The 24,924-nt window shown below is 62.8% G+C and overlaps 1 protein-coding gene across 3 annotated transcripts; it reads right to left on the bottom strand.

Moving 5' to 3' along the window:
• Window positions 1–4,512: 4,512 nt before the first annotated feature.
• Window positions 4,513–24,347, bottom strand: FOXK2 (forkhead box K2). Of its 3 annotated transcripts, none has more exons than XM_040989889.1 (9): window positions 23,785–24,347; window positions 14,960–15,154; window positions 11,532–11,679; window positions 10,791–10,937; window positions 7,817–8,010; window positions 7,363–7,538; window positions 6,757–7,032; window positions 6,423–6,632; window positions 4,513–5,391 (listed from the first exon to the last, which is right to left on the bottom strand). In XM_040989889.1, exons 1-9 carry the CDS (start codon window positions 24,189–24,191, stop codon window positions 5,207–5,209), a joined length of 1,938 nt encoding a protein of 645 aa, XP_040845823.1. In that variant the 5' UTR covers window positions 24,192–24,347; the 3' UTR covers window positions 4,513–5,206. The 3 variants fall into 3 exon arrangements, with proteins under 3 accessions (XP_040845823.1, XP_040845824.1, XP_040845825.1); XM_040989890.1 differs by having other exon boundaries at window positions 4,513–5,388; window positions 23,785–24,333; XM_040989891.1 differs by lacking the exon at window positions 6,423–6,632 and having other exon boundaries at window positions 4,513–5,388; window positions 23,785–24,333.
• Window positions 24,348–24,924: the final 577 nt, after the last annotated feature.

Below are 24,924 nucleotides of genomic sequence, written 5' to 3'. Positions count from 1 at the left end.
CCGGGGCTAGCCTGCGGGCAGGAGGAGCAGGTGGTGTGCCTGGGCACACAGGCCAGTTAGGGCTCGCCGAGCAGAGGCCAGTGGGAGACACCTTCCTGTCTGCAGAGCTGACAACTTTGCAGTTTCCACCTCCGTGGAATCTTGTTTCAGTGTCTTGGCCTGGGCCGGCACCTGACAGGTGCAGGTGAGGGGGCCCAGGCATGCACAGAGCGTGGGAAGCAGTCCGTTTCCTGGCTGGCTGCGTGCTTCTGGTGGCCAGCGTCCTGGCCTGCGGCTCCAGGCCCTGCCCCTCTGCTCTGGCCACCATTTTCCTCCCAGGATTGCTGAGCGTGCCCTGCGTGTCATCCGAGGAAAGCCCCAAACCAGGCCCGTGGAGGGTTCAGGACCTCGCCACCGCCTCGGCTTGGCCCATGCTGGCTGCTGCTGCTTCAGCATGAAGAGTGCGCAACACAGTGGTTCCGGTGGACCGGGATGGCTGGCAGTGTCACCACTCTGGCCACCTCCTTGGGGCTTGCCCAGCCGCAGCGTGCTCGTCTTCCAGGTAGGTCTCGGGGTCTCCTGCCTACCCCCCGCTGGAAGCTCTAGCTTCCCTTCCCAGAGGTCCTGGCTGTGGCCGAGCTGCCCCAGCCCACCTGCACCCTTCTCAGCCCCAGCGCCCTCCTCCCGGCCCTGGCTCTCTGCAGTCTGCAGTCAGAGCACCTCCATTTCCTCTGTGCGCCAGGGCTAACCCTAACTCTTACCTCATCCTGCCTCTTTCTGTAAGAAGCATCTGACTACAACATGTGGAACCGTCCACCTGAGTTTTCAGGTTGGAAAATAGTTACGTTCAGAAAACACGCCCCGAGAAAGAGGAATGGAGAGGAAAAGACAGACCACTGTAACAGCCCAGACTTAAACAGCTCAGTTTTCCAAATAATTTTGGGCAGGCAGAACCCGCTGGTTCTCGGGGGGGGAGGCTGAGGTGGGAGTGCCTGCTGGCCGGCATGCTCTTCACCAGGGCACACGCGCGCACGTGAGTCCAGCTGTGGAGCCGTAGGATGTTTGTATCTCAGCTCTGCCTGTGGAGGTGCCTGTTAGCACCTGACACCTGGCCTCACTCCGTGCTCCAGCTCCAACATCCGGCTCCCATCATGCATTTCTGATAGGGTTGGTAGCTGGATGTGGTGTTTTTGTTTTAAAGGTTTATTTGAGATGGAGGGAGAGCTGTCCAGTTACTGGTTCATTGCCCGCCATGCCTGCAGCAGCCAGGAGCTGCAGCGGTGAGCAGCTGGGTGCGGAAACCCCCGCCCCCGGGTGGCAGCCAGTGTGTTTGGCTAAGCGGATGTAACTATCGCCACAAACGGAAGGATGAACTTCTGTCTGGGTTGCTTTGCCTTTCGAATAAAATGAACTTTTAAAAAAGATTCTTACTGGAAAGAAATTTAGACAGGAGAGAAATCTTGCATCTATCTGCTGGTTCACTCCCCAAGTGGCACAACAGCCGGAGCTGAGCTGATCGGGAGCTCTTCCGGGTCTCCCACGCGGGTGCAGGGTCCCAAGGCTTTAGGCCGTCCTCCACTGCTTTCTTAGGCCACAGGCAGGGAGCTGGATGGGAAGCAGGGCTTCCGGGATTAGAATCGGCGCCTACATGGGATCTTGGCAGTTGACGTGGGTCAGTCAGCTGAGCCGTTGTCCTCGCTCCACGGATGAGCCTTAAAGCCCGCTGACCTCCGATGGCCGAGCCTGAAGCAGCGCTCACCTTGGCGGTTTTCAGTCATTGGCGGCAGAAATGGCTTTCTCGGGTCAGCCTGCACGCTCAGCCCTGGGCACGGCTTCCCAGCCTCCCACTGTGGCGGGTTAGATGGCAGAGCCCGTGTTTTGGTGCCCTGCGTCCACGGGCTCGTGGCTGACGGCACAGGACCGTGGCCAAGTTTAGCCTTTGCACGCAGCTGTGAGCTTTCTTAGCGTTTTTCCTTGTAAATTAACTGGAGTGACAGAAAGGCAGGGAGTTGGATTAGAATTTCCGGGAGGGTATGCAGCAGCCATTGCCCTGACAGGAAGCATTTGCGTGGAAAGAAGCAGTGAGCAGGGACTGGTTCACCAGGCTGCAGCTCCTGACGCTGCCCGCGAGTGCTGCCGAGGCCACCTCCTCCAGGGAGCGCAGTCGGGCACTCTCGGGCACCTCTCCTGCACATCTGGGCTCCACGCAGGTCTCAGCTGAATGTCCTGTGCTTCTGTCACGGCGTGGACTCTGCTGGCTCCCTGTGGCAGGGGCGTGGCCGGGAGAGGTGCCCACGCTGGCTGACTTGGGAACGTCCAGCCACGTGGTCTGAAGCCCGTTTGTGGTGTTGGTGTTGCCACAGGAGACGAACCTGTAACGTGCAGGTCTTGTGTCTCACGTTCGGCCCAGGGATTTTGTGGATTTGGGCATTTTTAAAACTGCCTGCTGTCCAAAATCCAACATCTAGCTGCTCAGTGGGATTTTGCCAGGCAGACGTGGACAGAGAGGTCATACCCAGCGCAGGGCCGATGGCAGAGCCAGTGGGTAGATGATGTGTCCACCTGGGCAGCAGCATGGCCGTGTCATGCTGTGAGACCCCGTGCTGCTGGCTGCAGGGTCACACCCGCTTCTCCAACCAGGCTAGTAGTTCACTGATTTTTTTCCCCCCAATTTTGATTGCTTGCTTTGGATTTGTTTCCTAGTGGAAGGTGGAAACAGATATTAGACCTCTTCCATGGGCCTTCAATGCTGAGGCGCCACGGGAATTCTGCCGGCCCTCTCAGCCCATCGCCAAGCTCCCAAGACTCTGAACTAGTCAGTGAGTTTGAAATGTGTAATTTCTGGGCCCAGCGGCTAAAATCCTCACCTTGAACGTGCCAGGATCCCTTCTGAGCGCTGGTTCTAATCCCGGCAGCTCCACTTCCCATCCAGCTCCCTGCTAGTGGCCTGGGAATGCAGTCGAGGACGGCCCAAAGCCTTGGGACCCTGCACCTACGTGGGAGACCCAGAAGAGGTTCCTGGTTCCTGGCTTTGGATTGGCGCAGCACTGGCTGTTGTGGTCACCTGGGGAGCGAATCATTGGATGGATGGAAGATCTTCCTTTCTGTATATCTGACTTTACAATAAAAATAAATCTGGGCCCGGCGCGGTGGCGCAAGTGGTTAAGGTCCTCGCCTAGCACGCCCGGGATCCCATATGGGCGCCGGTTCTAATCCCGGCAGCCCCGCTTCCCTTCCAGCTCCCTGCCTGTGGCCTGGGAAAGCAGTCGAGGACGGCCCAAAGCTTTGGGAACCTGCACCCGCGTGGGAGACCCAGAAGAGGCTCCTGGCTTCGGATCGGCAAAGTATCGGCCCGTTGCGCTCACTTGGGGAGTGAATCATCGGACGGAAGATCTTCCTCTCTGTCTCTCCTCTCTGTATATCCGCCTTTCCAATCAAAAAATAATAAAAATAAATCTTTACAATAAAAATAAATCTTTAAAAAAAGTGTAATTTCCAAACAAGTATGTTTACTGGTCACAAGTTTTATTTTCAGAGAACTATGTGAAAGGTGGAAAATGTATTTATTTTGCAACTGAAACTTTGATCCCAAAGATTCTCACAAAAATATATTACAAATGGAAACGGCGTGCACGGTAACCGGGAGCTGAGCTCCACAGGCACGCCCGCTGCAGGACGTCGGCGTCCGTTGGACCTGCAGCTTGGCAGCGAGGACCGCGCGCCGGCAGCTGGATCACCTCTCCCAACGCTGGGTGAGCGCAGCTCGGGTTCGGCAGTGTGGCCTCTACTGACATCATGTTGGTCTAAGCAGCGTTCCCCCCCACCCCGGGAATGAAGTTTCCTGTTTCTGGGACCAGTGCTGTGGCATCGAAGATGCTGGGATCCCATGTGGGCCCTGCCTCCCACCCAGCTCCCCGCCTGTGGCCTGGGGACCCTGCACCATGCGCGAGAGCCCGAGGAAGCCATTTGAGGCAGAGGCTGGAGGTCTCGGAGCACAGGCCCTCGCTGGGCCGGACGCCTCGTCCCTTTTGGCGCCTCAGAGGGACGCCTGGCACGTTGTCAAAGTCACCAAGACGACGGTGATGCTCTGCGCTCAATTAAAACTGCTAAGAAACACAGTATGAGATGTCAGAACCCCAGCTGCCCCCGGGCTCTGGACCAGATCGCCCGCTGGCGCAAGCAACGCGGCCCCGGCCATGGCAAGGCTCAAGCGCCCCCGGGGAGACCCCAGTCCAGGGCAGGGGCTAGGCCACAGCAGAGGCCTCGGAGATGGGAAGGAATGGGGTGCGGTGGCTCCCCCACCCCGCGGTCTGCACAGTGGATCCCTGTGAGCACGAGGCTGGGCAGGAACCTGAGGTGGGTCTTGAACCTGGATCCCAGAGGTGCCCCAGCCCCGCCCGTGCCTAGCGCTGCCTGTGTCAGTCTCCCTGCTCGCCACGCCGCAGCCCTGTGGACCCGACGTGGACCCGACGTGTACCCGACAGCGAGACACGTCACCTCGCTCCCGGCTGGGCAGAAATCCGGCTCCTGTGCAGTATTTCAGGGTTTTAATATGCATCGTGTGCGGTAACATCGTGACAGCCACACTGTGGGTGGACACACAATACTTAGAACAGATCGGTCATATTTGGTCTTTATGTAAATAATAAATGCTTAAAAATTGCCTAAATATACCATTCTGAGCTGTTCATTCCACCAGGAAAATACAGGTTTTTTTTTTTTCCTCTCTTAAAAAAAAAATTTAAATACCAAAATAACTACATTTCAATAAATAACGTTATGGTGATGACATTTAAAAGCTCCCACTAAGGCTAAAGCCCCCGTTCGCTGCTCGGCCCCCTCGGCCTCCCCTCGCCCACACCCACCCTCCGGGGGCACAGCTGCCCTGCTCCCCGCCAGGGAGCCCACCTGCCTGGCCCGCTCCCACAGGACACAGAATCATTCCAACGGCAGGAAGCTAACAACAGGAGAAAACAAAACGACGCTGCCCTTGTGCGTGGAGTCCACGCGAGGCTTCCAGGAGATGGAGTGATGTGAAATGTCAGAGCCCGCGGCGGGAGCGCTGCGGCTCGCCGGCCCGCGGGCTGCAGGTGCAGCAAGGCCCCCGGCTGTGTTCAGTGCTGCGGTGGGCGCGGGGCCCTTCCCGCTGAGGAGATGCGCTTGCGCGCCGGGGAGAGCCACGTCCCCGTTTGGCACCAGAGTTGACGTGTGGGGAGGATGCTGCCGCTCACTGGCCCCCTGCAGGGGGGGCGTCCACACTCAGGGCCACCACGAGGCCCCCCGCCCCGTCCTCGGTCTTGAGCCGCTTCAGCTCGGGCTGCTCCGCCTGGTCGCCGTTCGGCCGCTTGGTGGGCAGGGACGCGGAGGCTGAGGCGTGGGTGGCCAGCATGTGCAATGGGCTCGCCGCCGCTGCTGGAAGAAGCGAGGGACAGCGTCAGTGCCCACGGGAGCCCACGGGAGCCCACAGCGGCCCCACGACCTCCTGACCCGGCCCGGAGTCCCACGGCCAGTGACAAGGCGAGAGCCGCCTGGGGCACCTGACTGAGGCTGAGCACTCGCACCAGGGGGGCAGTAGCCAGGACTGCGGGGACCCGGCCCGGGGCAGGCTGTGAGCAGAGGGGCTCCCGTCGCCCCCCGGGGGAGCGCAGTGGCCCCAGGGGCCTGGACTGGGGCCGTGTGAGCAGTCACGGGCGCCACCCAAGTATGAACAAGTCCCGGCTGCTCTGTGTCGGCTCCCTGCCTGGGGCCCAGGTCCGTGGACCCTGAACCCACGTGGGAGACGCGGAAGAGGCTCCTGGCTTTGCCTGAACCAGCGGGTGGGAGGCTGATTTCCGTCTCTTAACTCTGCAGGGCCCGGCAGGGTGAGGACAGCCGGGGCCACCCCAGGGACCCCGGGGCAGCTCGGCAGAGCTCTGGCCAGCCCAGAGAGGCGCTCGGCTCGGAGCTGCCCCTCGTCCTCCTGCTGGGCACGGCCCACCCGTTGCTGACCAGGAAAGTCACCTTCGTGGGCCCGGGCAGATGTGTCCGCTTGCTGAATGACAGATGTAGCAAAAGGGCCCCGCAGCTGCGGCCAGCAGCACTGGGACCTGCGAGTGAGGGCAGCGGGCGGGAGGCCCGAGGCAGGCGTGTGGCAGCCAGACATGTCCTTGAGTGGGCAGGACACTGCCAGCTGCCCTCACCGGGACATTCTCAGCCCCCGTGACGGGCACCCGGGAGTAGCCAGGGGTGCCACCCAGCTCCAGGTCCTGGCTGCAGCACCCCATGGCCGGCCGCAGCTGGGGTGGGGAGAGCGATGCTTGCTCACTCACGGGAAGCGGGGTGACCAGGCGATGGCCAGCCGAGCCCTCCAGAACCAGAGCTGGGGTGCGTGTCCCTGCTCACACTGGACACCCAGGCCGTGCCCAGCCCGGCAGAGTGACGCGCCAACAAGGAAGCCCACTCACCATTGTTCACCTGGCCATGGAGCGCCGCGGGGACGGGCACCACATGGGTCCCGTTCTGCGTGACAGTCTTTACGGGCAGCTGGTGTTGTCCGAGAGGGGCCTGCTGGACGATGGTGACGGTCTGGACAGGGGTGGCCTGCGGCGTTGGGAGGATCCGGCCGGCAGAGCCCAGCGCGGCGTGACTCATGGCGGGGAGAGGCTCCACCTTGACTGCAACGCAAGCACGAGGGACACAGAAATGGCGCCAGCCGCCGGGACCCACGCTCCGACAGCCCCCCAAGACCAGAAAGACGCCGAGGGGTGGGCTGCCAGCAGCCGCCAGGGCCCGGCCTACCTTTCACTTCCCGGTGGTCTCCGTTCTCCTGTGGCTCTGCCTTCGGGGAGGCCAGCACGGCCGTCTGTGGGACCACGGCCTGCCCGGGGGCCAGCGCGGCCACGCTGGTGACAGCCACCGCGGGGATCTGGTGGACCACGTGCACCGTCTGCACCACGGGCGGCTGGGCCGGGGAGCTGGTCCCCGGGGCGGCCACGGCGTAGGTGACCGGCTTCACTGCCGGGGGCAGCTGCCGTTGCACGGCGATTAGGACCGGCTGGCTGGACAGAGGGGAGCCTGGGGAGGGATGGGAGCAAGTCTGAGGTGCCCGCCGCGGCGCCCAGACACCCCCGGACAGGCACCTGCTCAACACGTGGCACGGCTGCGCCCACCGGGCTCCTGGTTGGGGATGCGACCCAGGAACCACATGTGGCTGCTGCCCGCCCGGGACTGCCACAGTCGGTGGGCAATGGTCTCCGAGCACACGGCGCCAATTCCAAGGAAGAACCACCACGGCTAACCCACGCTGACCCATGCGAGCCCAGGGCACAACCACTCCCCAGTGGGTACCACAGGGTCCTGGGCTGTGCCCGCCTGGCGTGTCACTTCCTTGCTGTGTGGTCTCACCTGGCGCGCTCTGGGCGAACCGTGCCTCCTGGATGACGGCGAGCTTGGGCTGGGCGGTGCTGGGCTCAGGCTCCAGGGGGGCCGGCGAGCCCTCCCGGGACAGGCTCTCGGGGGTCTGGGCACCGCTCGAGTGAGCAGACAGCACTCCTGTGTGGTTGGGGGAGGCTGGGGCGCTCCTGGTCACCAGGAAGACACCGGCTGGTTAGGGGGTCTTGCCCCAGGCACACGCTGCTCCCCAGCTCATGCCAGCGCACCACGTCCCCACCCCGTGCACGCGGGCGGCCAGCAGGCAGGCCGACACCTCTGAGCCAGGCCGCCTGAGTCCTGCACAGGACAGAGCGCTCAGGGGCCCGAGACAGAACCCACCCCGGTGCCAGGAAGCTTCCGGAAGCACAAGCGGCCGGTGTCACCCAGGTGAGCAGCCGGCCCGGGGGGCGCCGCGCCCACCCCTTACCTAGAGGAAAGCGGCCCCAGAGGGGTCCGGAAGCAAGGCACGCCGCGCGGCCGCCGCTTGCGGAAGGCCTGCTCGGTCAGCTTGCTCTCCGAGGCGGGGTCGATCCGCCAGAAGGAGCCCTTGCCCGGCTCCTCCTGGGACCGCGGCACTTTGATGAAGTAGCGATTCAGGGAGAGGTTGTGGCGGATCGAGTTCTACGGAACAGGAAGCAGCAGAATGCGCACAGTCTCCCTGGCAGCACGCGCCCTGCAGCCCGGCGTCCGGCAGCGCGCACGCTGCTGGACGGGCCCGGGACTCAGCCCCGGGGACGTGTCTGGGGGAGTGGAAGGAGAGCATTGTCGTGGTTAGGACCCTGGCCTGGGGCCCGACGCCATCGCCTAGTGGCTAAATCCTCCCTTTGCATCCGCCGGGATCCCATATGGGCACCAGTTCTAATCCCGGCAGCTCCACTTCCCATCCAGCTCCCTGCCTGTGGCCTGGGAAAGCAGTCGAGGACGGCCCAAAGCCTTGGGACCCTGCACCCGCGTGGGAGACCCGGAAGAGCTCCCGATCAGCTCCTGGATCACCTCCCCCCTGGAAGAGGCTTCGCATCGGCTCAGCTCTGGCTGTTGCAGTCGCTTGGGGAGTAAACCAGCAGAGAGCTCTTCCTCTCTGTCTCTCCTTTTCCCTCTATATCTGACATTCCAATAAAAACTAAAATAAATCTTTTAAGAAAAAAAAAAAAGGCCCTCGCCAGTTTGAATCCTCGGCAAGGCCCCCTACGTGCCTGCCCGTCCCACCCTAAGCACGCCGCATGCCTTCATTCCAGTTTTAGCGCACGTGCTGCTGGGGCGAGCCCTCCCTCACGGCGTCAACACTGGGGCGTCCCCAACTACTCCTGGACTCCTGTCGCACTGCCCGAACTCCTCCACCGTCAGGGCGCCGCACGGCCCACAGACGTCCCACCAGGCGACGCCACCCTGCAGCCAACGCCAAACAGCCTCTGACCGTGGCAGGAGGGACCCACGGGCACCGCGGGCAGTCCAGTTACACGTCTGTCTCCTGTGACTCCAACAGGCCCGTCTGCAAAGAGCTGAACTCAAACCCGCACGGCTAAGCACTCCGGGACAGGACAGTCCACTGCGGGAGGCGCGGGGCACCACTGGGAGCCCCCAAACCCCGCGAGGTGTCCACCCGGATGCCAGGGGTTCCTGCAGCTCAGAGCAGCCAGGGGCCCGAGCCTCAGCCCTGTCCCGCCACCCTACTTGTAGGACATGACTAAGGCAGTCAGGAAGTTGTCCTCTCCTTGCAGCTCTGTACCAGCCAGCGGGCCCTGACCCCTCTCCTCACAGCCCTGCACCAGCCAGCGGGCCCTGACCCCTCTCCTCACAGCCCTGCACCAGCCAGCGGGCCCTGACCCCTCTCCTCACAGCCCTGCACCAGCCAGCGGGCCCTGACCCCTCTCCTCGCAGCCCTGCACCAGCCAGCGGGCCCTGACCCCTCTCCTTGCAGCTCTGTACCAGCCAGCGGGCCCTGACCCCTCTCCTCACAGCCCTGCACCAGCCAGCGGGCCCCGACCCCTCTCCTCGCAGCCCTGCACCAGCCAGCGGGCCCTGACCCCTCTCCTTGCAGCCCTGCACCAGCCAGTGGGCCCCGACCCCTCTCCTCGCAGTCCTGCACCAGCCAGCGGGCCCTGACCCCTCTCCTCGCAGCCCTGCACCAGCCAGTGGGCCCCGACCCCTCTCCTCGCAGCCCTGCACCAGCCAGTGGGCCCTGACCCCTCTCCTCGCAGCCCTGCACCAGCCAGTGGGCCCTGACCCCTCTCCTCACAGCCCTGCACCAGCCAGCGGGCCCTGACCCCTCTCCTCAGTACTACCCAGGCACTGAGGGTTGAACTGTGACTTGCTAGGCCACACGAAAGGAAGACCTCATGCTTCAGGCCCACACTGGGCCCGGTGGGTTAAGTCACCCCCGGTGGTACTGGCTTCCCTGGGGGAGCGGGTTTGAGACCTGGCTGCTGCACATCTGGCCCAGCTCCCTGTGAACGTGCCTGGAAAGCAGTGAGGACAGCTTGGCCCGCGGGCTCTGCTCCCATGGTCCTCCAGGGAGCTGCCTGCTTCAGCCAGGGCCCACCCCAAACTGGGAGGCAGAGCAGCAGCGGGGGAGGGCTGGAGAGAGGAAGTAGGTGGGCCACCTGGGGAGTGAGCCAGAGGATGGAGAGTCAGGCTCACTCTCACCCTCACTCTTAGTCCCCTCAGGAAGGGGCAGAGGGCAGCTACAGGAACAGCCCAGGGGCACGCCTGGTCAGCGAGGGGGTGTGCTCCGCAGGGGCCTGGGCCTGCAGTGCTGGGACTCAGCCTGCCATGCCAGGGGGCGGCTCAGCCACGGCGCTGCGGCGTCTGCCCTGGCTGAGGCCCCTTGGACTAAGAGGCAGCATGGGGTGGGACGCCTCTGTCTGGGAGGTCAGTCCCTTTGGGACTCATGGGGCAGCCGTGCTGGTAACGGCTCCGCTGCCAGGTGCCCCTACCCTGCTGGGGTGCCTCATCTATCCCGGGGAAGCCTGTGGAGCAATGGCTCAGAACAACCTGCCCTTCTCGCCCTGCCCTGCAGCAGCCGAAGCAGGTGCCAGCAAACGCATGCAGCGCCTCAGGCGGCCCACACTCGCACGGCCCAGCACGGCCTCCTCCAGCACATCCTGTCTGCCCATCCCAGGCTCCCTGGTGAGCCAGCCTGTGCCCAGGGTGATGGAGGCGGCAGCCGAGCTGGGTCTCTGGGCTCCAGGTCGGGACACATGGTGTCTGCGTGACACGCAGCTTGCTCTCCTCTGGGGTGCACTCGCTGACTGCGGGACCCCAGGCTGCACCAACAGCTCCTGCCATCTGAGCTCTGCCCCTCCACTCAGCCACTCCTGCACTGCCTCCCCTCCAATTAACCCAGGGCAAGGGGCTGCCCGCCATGGTGCCCCACAGGAGGCCCACCGTGCCTCCAGGCTCACCTGCCAGCCCTTGTCCGCGGTCCTGTAGTATGGGTAATTCTTGGTGATGTGCATGTAGATCCCGTTCAGGGTGAGCTGCTTGTCGGGGGCCAGGGTGATGGCCTGGACGATGAGCTGTGCATAGGAGTATGGGGGCTTCGAGTCGTCCTGCAGTGACAAGAAGTGGCGGGCTGTTACACACTCCTGGCCGTGCAGCACTGGGGCCCGAGGCGAGCCAGAGAAGCTGGGGGACTCAGCGTGAGGAAGCCACGGCAAGGCTCGGGCAGTGGGCGCTGCCACTCCGCAGGCCTGTCCGCCCAGCCCCGAGTCCGTCAGTCGTGACGGTTCACACCCCGCAAGGCCCGAGCGGAGGCAGAAGCCCCCTCGCGTGAGTCCCCCTGGAAGGACAGCCCTTGCCGACGGCAGACGGGGGCCAGCGGGAGCTGGGGTGACACAGGTTCACGCAGGCCGAGGCGTGAGGCAAAGCCTTTGTCACCGCATGTTCCCAGGTAACTGAAAATGGATTTACTCTAACATTACCCAGCGAATAAAAGCTCTGAGGTATAATAGTAATAATAATAACAATAGTAATAATAATAAGCTTTTTTTTCAAACACCCAGGGCCAGTGCTGGTCATGTTCCAGAAGCTTCCATGTGGCCATGGGCACGCAGACGCCCCGCAAGGCCGAGCAGCCCTTGGAGCACACAGGCCCCGTGGCAGCGGGCACACCGATGCCCCCGAAGAGCCCGGGCAGCATTTACCTTGGGGCTGTCTCCACCAGAAGCTTCCTTCTCGTTCTCCGGCTGCGAGCTGTCGGCCATCAGACTGAGGTCAGAGGGCATCACACGGCCCATTTTGTACCCTGAAGACCCTGCTCCCCGGGGGCTGGATGGGCAGGAGTTGGCAGCACTGTGGAGAGAGGGGCGCCTGGTCAGTCTCGGCCCTCTCCCTTTAGAGAATAGGGGCACCTGATGGGCCACAGAATGGCACCAACACGTTAAAACCCAGGAAGGCGGGGCTGAGCTGTGGCTGCGCAAGCTAATCAGCCAGCACCACATGGGCACCGGTTCTAATCCCAGCAGCCCCGCTTCCCATCCAGCTCCCTGCCTGTGGCCTGGGAAAGCAGTGGAGGACGGCGCAAAGCCCTGGGACCCTGCACCCGCGTGGGAGACCCAGAAGAGGATCCTGGCTCCGGATCAGCTCAGCTCCGGCTGCTGCGACCATTTGGGGAGTGAACCAGTGGACGCAAGATGTTTCTCTGTGTCTCCTTCTCTGTAAAATGTATCTTTCCAATAAAATTAATGCACACAAAAAAAATCATCACCAAAACATCTAATAACAGTGACCTGAGAAAAGAGCAGAACTGAGGGGGTGCTCGGCGCTCACGGCCAGGCACCCCCCACAGAGGCCCTGGGCTCCCCCATCGGCTGGTTCACTCCCCAAATGAGCACAGTGGCTGGGAGGGACCAGGCCAGAGCCAGGAGCCTGAGCTTCACCCAGACTCCACGTGGGCGCAGGTGGGTGCGGGGCCCGGGCACTTGGCCTGCCCTCTGCCTTCCCTGGTGTCAGCAGGAGGCTGGATCAGAGGAGAAACGGCCAGGACAAGTGGTGGCATAGTCTTACGTGCCACAAGGTCTGATTCTTCCAAGACAGGACATAGGCCCCCAGGCTGACCTGAGGAGGGCTGAACGGTGGTTTGGAAAGGCCAGTGGGCCACCTGCCTGTGCCCCTCCCAGGCCAGTGCCCCCGAAGGGCAAAGCCCAGTGAAGGGTACACAGCGGATCAGAGGGCCCGAGCCAACCAGCAGCACCCCAGCTGGGCAGCCTCCAGACTGCAGCGTGCCCTCATGTGACTCGGGCAGCAGGGCGGCAGCATTATCCCATGTAATCAATTACAGATAAGGCTGGGTCTGGGGGTGGATGGGCTGGGGCGGGGGCACCGCAGCAGGGGCTGGAGAGGCAGACTGTTGTGGGCTAAGGAGTTTATCAGCATTCATTCAGCTGGGTAGGAACAGGAACTAGGCTTGTAGCTAAACACACCTAGACTAACTGGACTCATCTGTATCCAATATCCTGCTAAACGAGGGTGTGGGGGGAAGAGTATATAAGGAGAGGTGAAGGAGCGATAAAGGGAGACCTGGCAGAGACTTCCACCATCACGGGTCTCCTGTCGGTGCTTCATCCCCAGACCCTCTCCGTGTCCACGTCACCGGCCCCGCTGGCCGGAGCAGCAGACCACCAGCCTGAGGCTGGGGCCCCGGGCAGTGCTTCATGAGCCTGGCCAGGCGCAGTACGCCCGGGAGGTCAGGACACCAAGGAAGGCCTCTAGCACGCAGGGACCTGAGCCCAAGGCGTGTATGCTGGTGCCACACCGGCCCTGTGGACAGGGGAGAGGACCACACCCAGGGAGGGGGAGCCGCCCTGCTCAGGACCGAAAACGGCCAGCAAGCTCCCAGACAATGGGGACAATGCAGGGGATACAGCCTGGGCTCCGGCTACGTGTCCTGGCTCAGGGGCGCGGCCATTAAACAAAACAAATTTCCAAAGCCAGACATGCAAGGCCTACACACAGGAGGTTAAACTACCGCCTCCGGAGCCCCAAGGGGGGATTCACACGGAGCAGGCTGGCGTGGCCCCCTTCCCAAGCTCGTGGGAGGGGCGCCCTCTCCTTCCTGGCCCCTCGCAGGGCACCTGATCTCCTGCACCCCCACCCAGCGCTCTGCTCAGGAAACCAGTGGCAGGCTGAGGCACAGCCTGCTGCCTGAACGCCCACAACACCAGGGCTGCACCAGGAGCCCACAGCTCCCTCCAGGTCAAGGTCGTGCCAGGAAAACTCCTGGACCATGAACGCCACCTTCCCAGGCTGGCCAGCAGAAAGCAGAGCAGACACGAGGAGCCAGCAAGAAGGCTGCCCGAGCACACGCAGCACAGCCGTCCCCACGTCCCTCCCGTCCGTCTGCCCTCTGCCCCTCCACCAGCTACCACATGCACCCGGCCCCTCTGGGTCCTCAGGTTATGGGGAGCCTACAGTCCTGGCCTGTTTGTCTCATACAGGGCTTGTCCTCAGAAACATGCAGTGCAAGGACCACAGCGCACTCTGTCCCCTGGGCCCGAGCAGCATCGGGTGTAAGTACTGAGCATGCTCTGTCCTCGGCCTGTGTACCTGGGATTAGGCAAGAAGGAGAGATGGAATGAGGAAGAGGAAAGGTGAGGAGACAGGCCATGAGGCGGACTGGGACGGGGGTGGCCTCTGCCTCCCCAAGGGGCCTCAGAGCAGCAGGCCAGGGCTCAATCTGGGCACTGCGGCATGGGATATGGGTGCTCCAGTGCAAACATCCACCCTCCCCCCATATTTCTTCATCAAGTTTTTTTTTCTGTAGTTATTAAATTCTTCTAACAGTCTGAATATTAACCTCTTATCAGATGCAAACTCAAAATGCGGCCTCCCGTTCTGCAGGCTTCTAATCACTGCCTAGGCCTGGGTGCTGGACCCCGGCTCCCGGAGGTGCCGCCTGGACGTTCCTGGACCTCAGAGCACAGGACACAGCCTGTCTTTGCCCAGACGCCCCCCATCACTGCCGTGCCCAGTGGCGAAGGCAGCCACTCGGAGAAGGACATGCCAATTCTGCAATGGTGGCTGTCAGGGCCCACCCAATGGCGGAGTTCCCCGGGACCACAGCCTCCTAACTGTCAGGGCCCCACCCACGAGCACCGGAACAGGCTCCCTCTGGGCCTGCCTCCATCCCTGGGTCTGCTGCCAAAGCTGGCGTGTGAGACACACGAGAGAGACACAAGCTGAGTGCGCTGCCCAGGGCACACCGGCAGACATGTGTGCCCGCCCGAGGCCAGCACCTCGCAGAGCCCTCCATTCTACCTCAGACAGGACGACTTGGGTCCTGCCAGCTTCCTGAGCCCACCCCGCAGGGCCCTCAGCCACCCCCGAGGCCTCTGGGGACCCAGTGGTGGAGCGGGGACGCGAGGCCACGCAAGGCTGCAGGTTCCCGCCACCCTCAGCTTCCCGCAGCCTCTGGGGACCATGGGGAGGATGCAGCTGACCGTGCAGCGCGGCTAGTCACAGAACAGGCTTTCAGAACATGCAGAACACACGAAGCACATGTGGAACCTGCCTCAGACTGAAGCCCCGTGACAAATCCTGTCTTCCCAGAACCCTCTCCCGCCCACCGCCGTACCTGATGGTCCCCGTGGGTGACGGCAGGGGGCTGATGAGGTGGGCCATGGTGTCTGGAATGTTGATGGTCAGGGGCGAGATGTGCGGCTGCACGGGCTTCACCGGCGACTCGGGGGCCTCCTGCTTCTCCCTCCTCTCGCTGGACAGGGCAGTGAATGTAATCTTGATGTTTGTGCTCGGAAACCTGAACGTGCACCTGCAAGGGACAGCACGGTCAGCCCCACGGTGCCTGGCCCCTGCACCCACCACCCACTCCCCACGCTGCCGCAGGTCCTCGGGCCGGCCCCCTGCACCCACCACCCACTCCCCACGCTGCCGCAGGTCCTTGGGCCGGCCCCCTGTACCCACCACCCACTCCCCACGCTGCCACAGGTCCTCGGGCCGGCCTCCTGCACCCACCACCCACTCCCCACGCTGCCGCAGGTCCTCGGGCCGCTCCCCTGCACCCACCACCCACTCCCCACTCCACCGCAGGTCCTCGGGCCGGCCCCCTGCACCCACTCCCCACGCTGCCACAGGTCCTCGGGCCGGCCTCCTGCACCCACCACCCACTCCCCACGCTGCCGCAGGTTCTCGGGCCGGCCCCTGCACCCACTCCCCACTCGCTGAGCTGCCTGAGCAGAACTGCTCATGCAAGGCCTCGTGACTCTAAAGCAAAAACCGGAGCTACCATCGGCCTTTCCCTGCCAGGAAAAGACTTGGATAGGCCCCAAATGCGCTGCTCCCCTCCAGGTGAACCCGGAGAGGTGACTAGGGAACCCCCTCTTCTGCTCCAAGACAGGACAACTTTGGAGACAGTCTCCCCAACCCCCGGGAACACTTGCCCCATCCCGTTTCTTCACACGATGCAATGGGCTTGCATGTCTCATCCCACCTCAGAGTCGACCCGGGGGTCCCGCGACTGCAGCCCCCAACAGGCACTTCGGCGAGGTCACTCATGACCAAGAAGCTGAGGAAGGGCCTCCTAGGTCCACTGAGCCACTGCAGCGGCCATGGCCAGCCCGCAAGCCACAGCTGTCCTGACGTGGGACTCACTGGGCTGGAGCAACTCCTTCAAGCAAGCTCCTCTGGTACCAGAAACCAGCCAAGGGCCGGGTGCCAATGGAGGCACCCTGATCCTGTGGGGGCGCCAAGGCTGACAAAGGCACCCTGATCCTGTAGGCACCAAGGGCCAGGAATCAAGGGCTGACGGAGGTGCCCTGATCCTGCCTCAAACTGCCCGAGTTCAAGTCCCAGGCCCTTCCTGCAGGTACAGCAAGACCCCACCAGGGAGCACCCACTTGGTACCTAGCCCCTAGACTTGGGGGACCGGGGATGCTGGAGCCTGGCCAGCCCCAGAGGCTGTGGACATTCAGGAGATGAGCCAGTGTACTGACAAGCACCGAAGCAGGAGCCAGGCAGGGTCCCGGGACCCGGCCCCCACCTGCACATACCTGCCCCACGGACCCAGCCCCGACCTGTGCACCTGCCTGCAAACCAAACCCCCCCCCGCACACACCTGCCCCGCGGAAGCTGCACGCTCAACCCCACCATTGCTGCCTGTGAGGCCTCAGTGTTTGAAAGAGAACAAACTCTTGTTTATAAATTATTTGAGATGCAGCGAGGCAGCTGAGCCCCACCTGCTGCTTCATTCCCTAAACGGCAGGAAGAGCAGGCATGCTGGAGCCTCTGCCTCCCGGGGGGGACCCTGGCAGAAAAACACTGGTCAGCCTCGGGCTCCCTGGAAGGCAAGCTTCTAAGAAGTTCTTTACTTTTATTCACTCCCCAAATGCCGACAGCAGTCAGGCCCGGACTGGGCCCTACACCCAGGTCTCCCCGCTGCACCACCCACACCTTCCAGGAGACCAGGCCTGTGCCTCCGGGGGCAGTGTCAGCCCAGCCAGGCCAAGCCGCCATGCCCACAGCGGTGGGCGCGGGGACACCTGCAGACCCCAGCAAGCAGTAGGGAGGGCTCACGCCCTAGGCCCAGCACAGCGCTCAGAGCCTCTGCCAGGGCCCACGGTGGGGTCCCCAGACAGAGGGCAGAGGACGGAGCCACAGCTCTGAGGGCTGAGGAGCGACGGGGAGAGGCCGTCATAGATTCTCTCTTTTTTTTTTTTTAAGATTTGTTTTTATTATTTTTTTATTGGAAAGGCGGATATACAGAGAGGAGAGACAGAGAGGAAGATCTTCCGTCCGATGATTCACTCCCCAAGTGAGCGCAACGGGCCGATGCTATGCCGATCCGAAGCCAGGAGCCTCTTCCGGGTCTCCCACGCGGGTGCAGGTCCCAAAGCTTTGGGCCGTCCTCGACTGCTTTCCCGGGCCACAGGCAGGGAGCTGGAAGGGAGCGGGGCTGCCGGGATTAGAACCAGCGCCCATATGGGATCCTGGGCGTGCAAGGCGAGGACCTTAACCACTGTGCCACTGCGCCGGGCCCTGTCATAGATTCTCACAGGGACATCGACAGCACGGAATCCTAACGATTTGCGACCACCCAGGAAGGCACTCCCCGAGGGAATGTGGACCAAGCAGACGACAGTGCGAGAACCGGGCTTCCTGCACCCACGGGGAGACCTGGACAGATCCCAGACTCCCGGAGGTGACCCTGTGGACAGAGGGGTGTTTTTGCTGCTCTCACCCTGTGTGGCAGCCAGCTCTGACTGCTAACTCCAGCTTCCTGCTGTTTATACAGGCACAAGGAGGAGGCAGGTGACCCGGCATCACACACAAGCACACCCCACAGACACCCCAACACACACCTAGCCCTAACCCACAGATACCACACAGACACCCCAACACATACCTAGCCCTAACCCACAGACACCACACAGACACCACAACACACACCCAGCCCTAACCCAGACACCACACAGACACCCCAACATACACACCTAGCCCTAACCCACAGACACCACACAGACACCCCAACATACACACCTAGCCCTAACCCACAGACACCACAGACACCCCAACATACACACCTAGCCCTAACCCACAGACACCCCAACATACACACCTAGCCCTAACCCACAGACACCACAGACACCCCAACATACACACCTAGCCCTAACCCACAGACACCACAGACACCCCAACATACACACCTAGCCCTAACCCACAGACACCACAGACACCCCAACATACACACCTAGCCCTAACCCAGACACCACACAGACACCCCAACACACACACCTAGCCCTAACCCAGACACCACAGACACCCCAACACACACACCTAGCCCTAACCCAGACACCACACAGACACCCCAACACACACACCTAGCCCTAACCCAGACACCAGACACCCCAACACACACACCTAGCCCTAACTCACAGACACCAGACACCCCAACACACACACCTAGCCCTAACTCACAGACACCAGACACCCCAACACACACACCTAGCCCTAACCCAGACACCACAGACACCCCAACACACACACCTAGCCCTAACCCACAGACACCAGACAGACACCCCAACACACACACCTAGCCCTAACCCAGACACCCCAACACACACACCTAGCCCTAACCCAGACACCACAGACACCCCAACACACACACCTAGCCCTAACCCACAGACACCACAGACACCCCAACACACACACCTAGCCCTAACCCAGACACCCCAACACACACACCTAGCCCTAACCTAGACACCACAGACACCCAACACACACACCTAGCCCTAACCCAGACACCACACAGACACCCCAACACACACCTAGCCCTAACCCACAGACACCAGACACCCCAACACACACACCTAGCCCTAACCCACAATTACCTATACAACCCCAACACACACACCACAAACACGTATATGAAACACAGTTCAACTGGCCAACTCTACCCCTTCAAGCTTTGGCATCCCATATGGGTACTAGTTCCTGTCCCAGCTGCTCCACTTCCCATACAGCTCCCGGCTTGTGACCTGGGAAAGCAGTTGGGGACGGCCCAAATCCTTGAGACCCTGCACCCGCGTGGGAGACCTGGAAGAGGCTTCTGGCTCCTGGCTTCAGATTGGCACAGTTCTGAAGCAAACAAATTTCTCTCTGTAAATCTTCATTTTCGTTAGAAATGAAATAAATATTAAGGGTCTGGCACAGTAGCCTAGTAGCTAAAGTCCTTGCCTTGCATGCGCCAGGATTCCATATGGGCACTGGTTCTAACCCCAGTAGCCCCAATCCCATCCAGCTCCGTTTGTGGCCTGGGTGGGGGGGCAGTCAAGGACGGCCCAGGCCTTGGGACCCTGCGCCCGCGTGGGAAACCCAGAAGAGGCTTAATGGCCACTTGGAGAGTGAACCAGTGGACGGAAAATCTTCCTCTCTCTGTCTCTCCTCTTCTCTGCATAGCTGACTTTCTAATAAAAATAAAATAAGTAAATAAACAAATATTTAGAAAAAAAAAAAAAAAGCCTGCGCAGGCATCAGTGGCTAGCCAGACTCAGCCAGCCCACAGGCCTGAGTGCGGACACTGCAAGGCCCACCCAGGGCTGGCTCAGAGGGCGCCCCAAGGCGGGCAAGAAGCCCCCTGTGCTGTCCCTGCTCCCATGGCACAGGGGTCCCGCAGCCCCATCACTCACACAATTCGTAATATCTCTTCTGCCCCTCCAGCTACTCATCTGCTCCAAGCACCCCAAGTCAGGAGGCAGGAACTAATTCCAGGACCAGCTCACTGGCAGGCAGGAGGGAAGGAGCTGGGATGCAGCTCAACACAGCCCCTTTGGGGCATCCAGAGCCCGAGCAGCCCTCCCACGTCAGTTCCTGCCCTGGCCGGGTCCAGTGGCCGAGCCCAGAGGGAAACGAGCCACTTGACCAAGTGTGCACACAGGGACCCCGCTCGCAGACTCCAGCTGACCTGAGAGTCCACGCTCAGCCCGAGAGAAAAAGTACCAGTAACAAAAATCAGCGGAGCACAAAGCCCAGTGCCGGGCCCTGCAGCGGGGTGCCAAGGGGCGCACAGCCCCGGGCGCCAGGCCCTGCAGCGGGGTGCCAAGGGGCGCACAGCCCCGGGCGCCAGGCCCTGCAGCGGGGTGCCGAGATGCCTGTCTGAACCAAGACATGCCATCCGATGTCCGAGGCCGAGGGGCGGAGGCAGGGAAGGCCTCGGGCTCCTGGACGACCAGCAGCAGGCACACCAACCACGTGCAGGGCTCCTGCCCCCACGCCCCCAAACCTGACGGGGCAGGCTCCAGCCACGCATGCAGGAGACACTCCCAGCTCCCAGCGTCGGGCACCAACCCAGCAAGACCACTGCAGGACACAGTGACGGCTCAGCAACTCGCCTTGCACGCACTGGGATCCCAGTGGGCACTGGTTTGCGTCTGGCTCTTCCTGCTTGTGGAAGGGGAGGACGGCCCAGGGCCTCGGGCCTTCTGGTTGGGATCAGCTCAGCTCCACCCGTGGCAGCCACTTGGGGAGTGAACCTACAGCGATCTGCTCTCACTCTCCTCTCTGTGAGTCTGATCTGCCTTTTCAATAAAAATAAATAAATCTTAAAAAAAAAAAAAAAAAAAAACCCTACTGCAGGCATTTGGAGAATGGCCCAGCAGGCAGGTCCCGAAGCTCATAAATTAAAAAAAAAAAAAAAGCAAAAAAACAGGGCCCAGTGGCATGGCCTAGCAGCTGAAGTCCTCGCCTTGAACGCACTGGGATTCCATATGGGCGCAGGTTCTAATCCCAGCAGCTCTACTTCCCATCCAGCTCCCTGCTGGTGGCCCGGGAAAGCAGTAGAGGACGGCCCAGATCCTTGGGACCCTGCACCCGTGTGGGAGACCTGGAGGACGTTTCTGGCTCCTGGCTTCGGGTCGGCATAGCATCGGCCGTTGCGCTCACTTGGGAAGTGAATCATCGGACGGAAGATTTTCCTCTCTGTCTCTCCTCCTCTCTGTATATCCGCCTTTCCCATAAAAATAAATAAATCTTTAAAAAAAAAAGGCTTATTCAGTTTCATTGTGAAGGCAAATTTACAAAAAGGACAGGCAGAGGAAGATGTTCCATCTGCTGGTTCACTCCCCAAGTGGCCACAATGGCCAGAGCTGAGCCAATCCAAAGCCAGGAGCCAGGAGCCTCTTCCAGGTCTCCTATGTGGGTGCAGAGGCCCAAGACTTTAGGCCGTCCTCGACTGCTCTCCCAGGCCAGAGAGCTGGATGGGAAGTGGAACAGCTGGGACACAGGCCGGTGCCCACATAGGATACTGGTAGTTGAAGGAGAAGGACTGACCTACTGAGTGGCCTACCGGCCCCACAGAACAGGAAATGTCAAAAAGGCAACACGGCAGAGTTGATGCAGGGCTCTGGCCAGGCCCCCGTCGCCCCAGGAGACAAGCAGGCGACCAGGCGGGGCCGGGCCTCCTACTGGCTCACCCAGGCGTCCTCCCCGGAGCTCTAACCACCATCCTGCCGGCCCTGCTTCCTTCCAGCCCCACACCCAGTCTCCCAGGTCGCTGTGGCGTCCCCTGCTCCGGCCCTTGGCCCCCACTCTCGGGCCATCTGCAGCTCCCTCCTCTCAGTGCCTGGAACGCAGGGCCACTGCCTGGCCACCGGCAGCAGGCCTCTCCGAGTCGGCCAGCATCTTCCCCGGGACTGCAGGGCTCCAACAGCAGAACCAAAGGCAGGCAGACGTGGGCCCGGGGACAGGGGCTGCCCTTCCCAAACACGGAAGAGCAGGGTGCTCTCAGGTACACCGGACTACTCTACGATCTTACTACAAAAAATGTGTCGTAGACTTGACTCCTTTCTCAAATGAGTTTTCAATCATGACAAGAAAATATACTTAAACTGACCATTTTCCTACAATGTTTCATTGACAAAGCAAGACGCTCAGGGGATCCACCCCCACTGCACCCTCAGGATCCACTGCCCCACGGCTCCCTCAGAGGATCCACTGCCCCAGGGCTCCCTCAGAGGATCCACTCCCCAAGGCTCCCTCAGAGGATCCACTGCCCCAGGGCTCCCTCAGAGGATCCACTCCCCAAGGCTCCCTCAGAGGATCCACTGCCCCAGGGCTCCCTCAGAGGATCCACTCCCCAAGGCTCCCTCAGAGGATCCACTGCCCCAGGGCTCCCTCAGAGGATCCACTGCCCCAGGGCTCCCTCAGAGGATCCACTCCCCAGGGCTCCCTCAGAGGATCCACTGCCCCAGGGCTCCCTCAGAGGATCCACTCCCCAGGGCTCCCTCAGAGGATCCACTGCCCCAGGGCTCCCTCAGAGGATCCACTCCCCAGGGCTCCCTCAGAGGATCCACTCCCCATGGCACCCCTCAGAGGATCCACTGCCCCAGGGCTCCCTCAGAGGATCCACTGCCCCAGGGCTCCCTCAGAGGATCCACTCCCCATGATACACCTCAGAGGATCCACTGCTCCACGGCTCTCTCAGGGGATCCACTCCCACACAGCACATCTCAGAGCAGAATCCACTCCCCTCTGCCCTCTTCAGAGGATCCAATCGCCCCGGCACCCTCAGAGGATCCACTCCCCGTGGCACCCCTCAGAGGATCCACTCCCTATGATATCCCTCAGAGGATCCACTGCTCCACGGCTCCCTCAGAGGATCCACTCCCCACGGCTCCCTCAGAGGATCCACTCCCCATGGTACCCCTCAGAGGATCCACTCCCTATGATATCCCTCAGAGGATCCACTGCTCCACGGCTCCCTCAGAGGATCCACTCCCCACTGCACCCTCAGAGGACCCACTCCCCACTGCACCCTCAGAGGACCCACTCCCCAGAGCACACACAGAGAGGACGGTGACTTTCTACCAGGCTCAGGCAAGCCTCCTACCTATCCTGCCCACCCTCCGCCAGGCCCTTGCAGCCACAGATCTATTTCAGGCACCCCGTCCCTGCGCTTCCCAAGGCTCTCAGGAGGACATCAGCTCGTCTCCATCTTTGGCTGGCCTGGAAAAGCACACTCGCTGAGATGCTCAGACCCACCGCACTGCTGCGCACACCTGTCCGGCTCACTGCAGGAAAGGCCCTGGCAGTGCACGTTAAAGCACTCGGGGGAGGGCGTCCTGCACAGTGAGGCCAGCACCTGCCACTCCACAGTCGGGGTCTGTCCTGGACCCTTCTGGGCCCGCAGGTGACAGCTGATGGCTCGAGCACCTGGCTCCTGCCAGCCACCCTGTGGGAAGCAGGGCCCAGGTTCTGGCGTCAACAGGCACGTGCGATTTAGGAGTGAGTGGACAGGAGGCCTCTCTGATATCCAAATCACACATTTAACACCTTGAAAACTCACTAGTTACAGAAAATATGAAAGCCAAGACCAAGACCAGGGTATCTTTGTCTCGCAGCGTGCCAAGGGTCTTCCAACAGCCGCCCCGTAAATGCAGACCCCAACCCTAACTAGGAGACCCGGAGGCTGCACGCACGGCTGGGAAGCAAACGGCAGAGTGGAGCGCAGGGGCCCAGCGCTCTCCGGCCGCCTCAGCCCTGGGACCCCGACAGCCGAGGCTGCAGGGGGCTTCGGGGGGCGCGGTCCCGGCCTGGGCAGGGGCGCTCGCGCATGCGCGTGCAGACCCCCGGGCGCTCTGCCACAGCACTCCCCACAGCTCCGGGGTGCGGACAAAGGGCGTGCGGGGCCGAGGACCCCCAGCCCTGCTGCCCCCGCGAGCGCTCGCCGGAACCGCCCCCACGCACCAGTCGGCTGCCCGCTTCCAAACTTGAGCAGAGCGCACCAGGTCCCCCGAGACGGGCGGCCCGGGGGCCGCCGCGCTCCAAGTTTCCCATGTCGGGGCGGCGCAGGCTCGGCACGCTCGCAGCCCCAACACGCGTGAACAAAAGGAAGCCCCGAACCCGCGCCCCGCGCCGCTGCACCTGCCGGGCCCCGCACCGGCCACTCACACGCGCGGCAGCTGCAGCGGCGGCGCCCCGCGCCTCTGGAACACGCCGTCCACGAACACGCCGTTCTTGCCGAGGCAGCGCAGGTAGAAGTCGCCTCCCGCGCCCCCGTCGGGCCTGGGCTGCGCGGGCGGCTCCGAGGCGGCCCCGCCATGGCCGCCGCCGCCCGGGGGCGTGAAGATCTCCAGGTGGCGCCGGGAGATGAAGCTCGAGTGGCCCATGCTCACGTCCACCGAGCCCTGCGACGAGTTGCGCCCGATGGTCACCGAGCGCTTCTTCATCAGGTACTCGAACTCGCGGCCCTCCAGCCGCGCCACGGCCCAGCCGCCCGGCGGGGACCCGCCGCCCCCGGCCCCGCCGCCCGCGGGTGGGGGGCCCGCGCCCGAGAGCGCCGCCGCGGCCGCCGCCATGGGCTGCGTGGGCCCGCCGGGCCGCTGCGCGCGGGCGCGGGAGGCGCGGGGCCGAGGCCCAGGCGCGGTGGCCGCCGCCGCGCTCCGAGCCGAGGAGGGGCCGCCCGAGGCCGCCGGCCGGCGAGAGAGCCGCGCGCGGGGCGGGAGCACGCGCGGCCGCGCTGCGGGCCCGCCCCGCGCCGACGGGCGGCCGCGCAGGCCAATGGGCGCGGCGCACGGCAGTGGGGCTACCGCGGCCGGCCTATGGCGAGCCACGCCGCGCCGAGCGGCCGGCGCGTCCGGCGGCGACGCCCCGACGCACGCCGGGCCGCGGCGGCGCCGAAAACCCGGGCCGGACGCCCGGCAGCCGCGCGCGGGACCGGGCTTCTGCGGGGCGGGCGGCCCGGGGCGCGGAGGCGCGGCCCAAGGTCAGGGGCCGGGCGGAGCGCACGGCCCCGCGGGCGCTCGGGGCTGAAGCGCACGGCCCCGCGGCTGGAGCGCACAGGCTCGCAGCTGGAGCGCAGGGCCCCGCGGCTGGAGCGCACGGCCTCGCGGCTGGAGCGCACGGCCCCGCGGGCCCCCACGGCTGGAGCGCACGGGCCCGAAGCTGGAGCGCACAGCCTTGAGGGTGCAACGCACCGGCCGCCTGCAAGCTGAGCTCGGGAAATGCCGGCGGTTGCAGCGTCGCTCACGTTGGGCATGTACAGGGCTAACAGGTGAAAATCAGGGCTTCGCCCCGAACAGAGAGGTTTGC

Source organism: Ochotona curzoniae, unplaced genomic scaffold (assembly GCF_017591425.1).
Source record: "Ochotona curzoniae isolate NIBS_2020 unplaced genomic scaffold, NIBS_Ocur_1.0 contig_523, whole genome shotgun sequence".
Lineage (NCBI taxonomy): Eukaryota > Metazoa > Chordata > Mammalia > Lagomorpha > Ochotonidae > Ochotona > Ochotona curzoniae.
This window is presented reverse-complemented; position numbering and strand designations above follow the sequence as displayed.

What these genes read in the sequence shown, in the direction of transcription:
- FOXK2 (XM_040989889.1), bottom strand. Translation starts at nt 24,191, where the DNA reads ATGGCGGCGGCCGCGGCGGCGCTCTCGGGCGCGGGCCCCCCACCCGCG. An exon ending in GTTCGCCCAGAGCGCGCCAG is followed by an intron (nt 7,033 to 7,362) that starts GTGAGACCACAC and finishes ATCCCTCCCCAG; the next exon opens with GCTCCCCTCTGTCCAGCCAG. An exon ending in CCATGGCCAGGTGAACAATG is followed by an intron (nt 5,392 to 6,422) that starts GTGAGTGGGCTT and finishes CGCTTCTTCCAG; the next exon opens with CAGCGGCGGCGAGCCCATTG.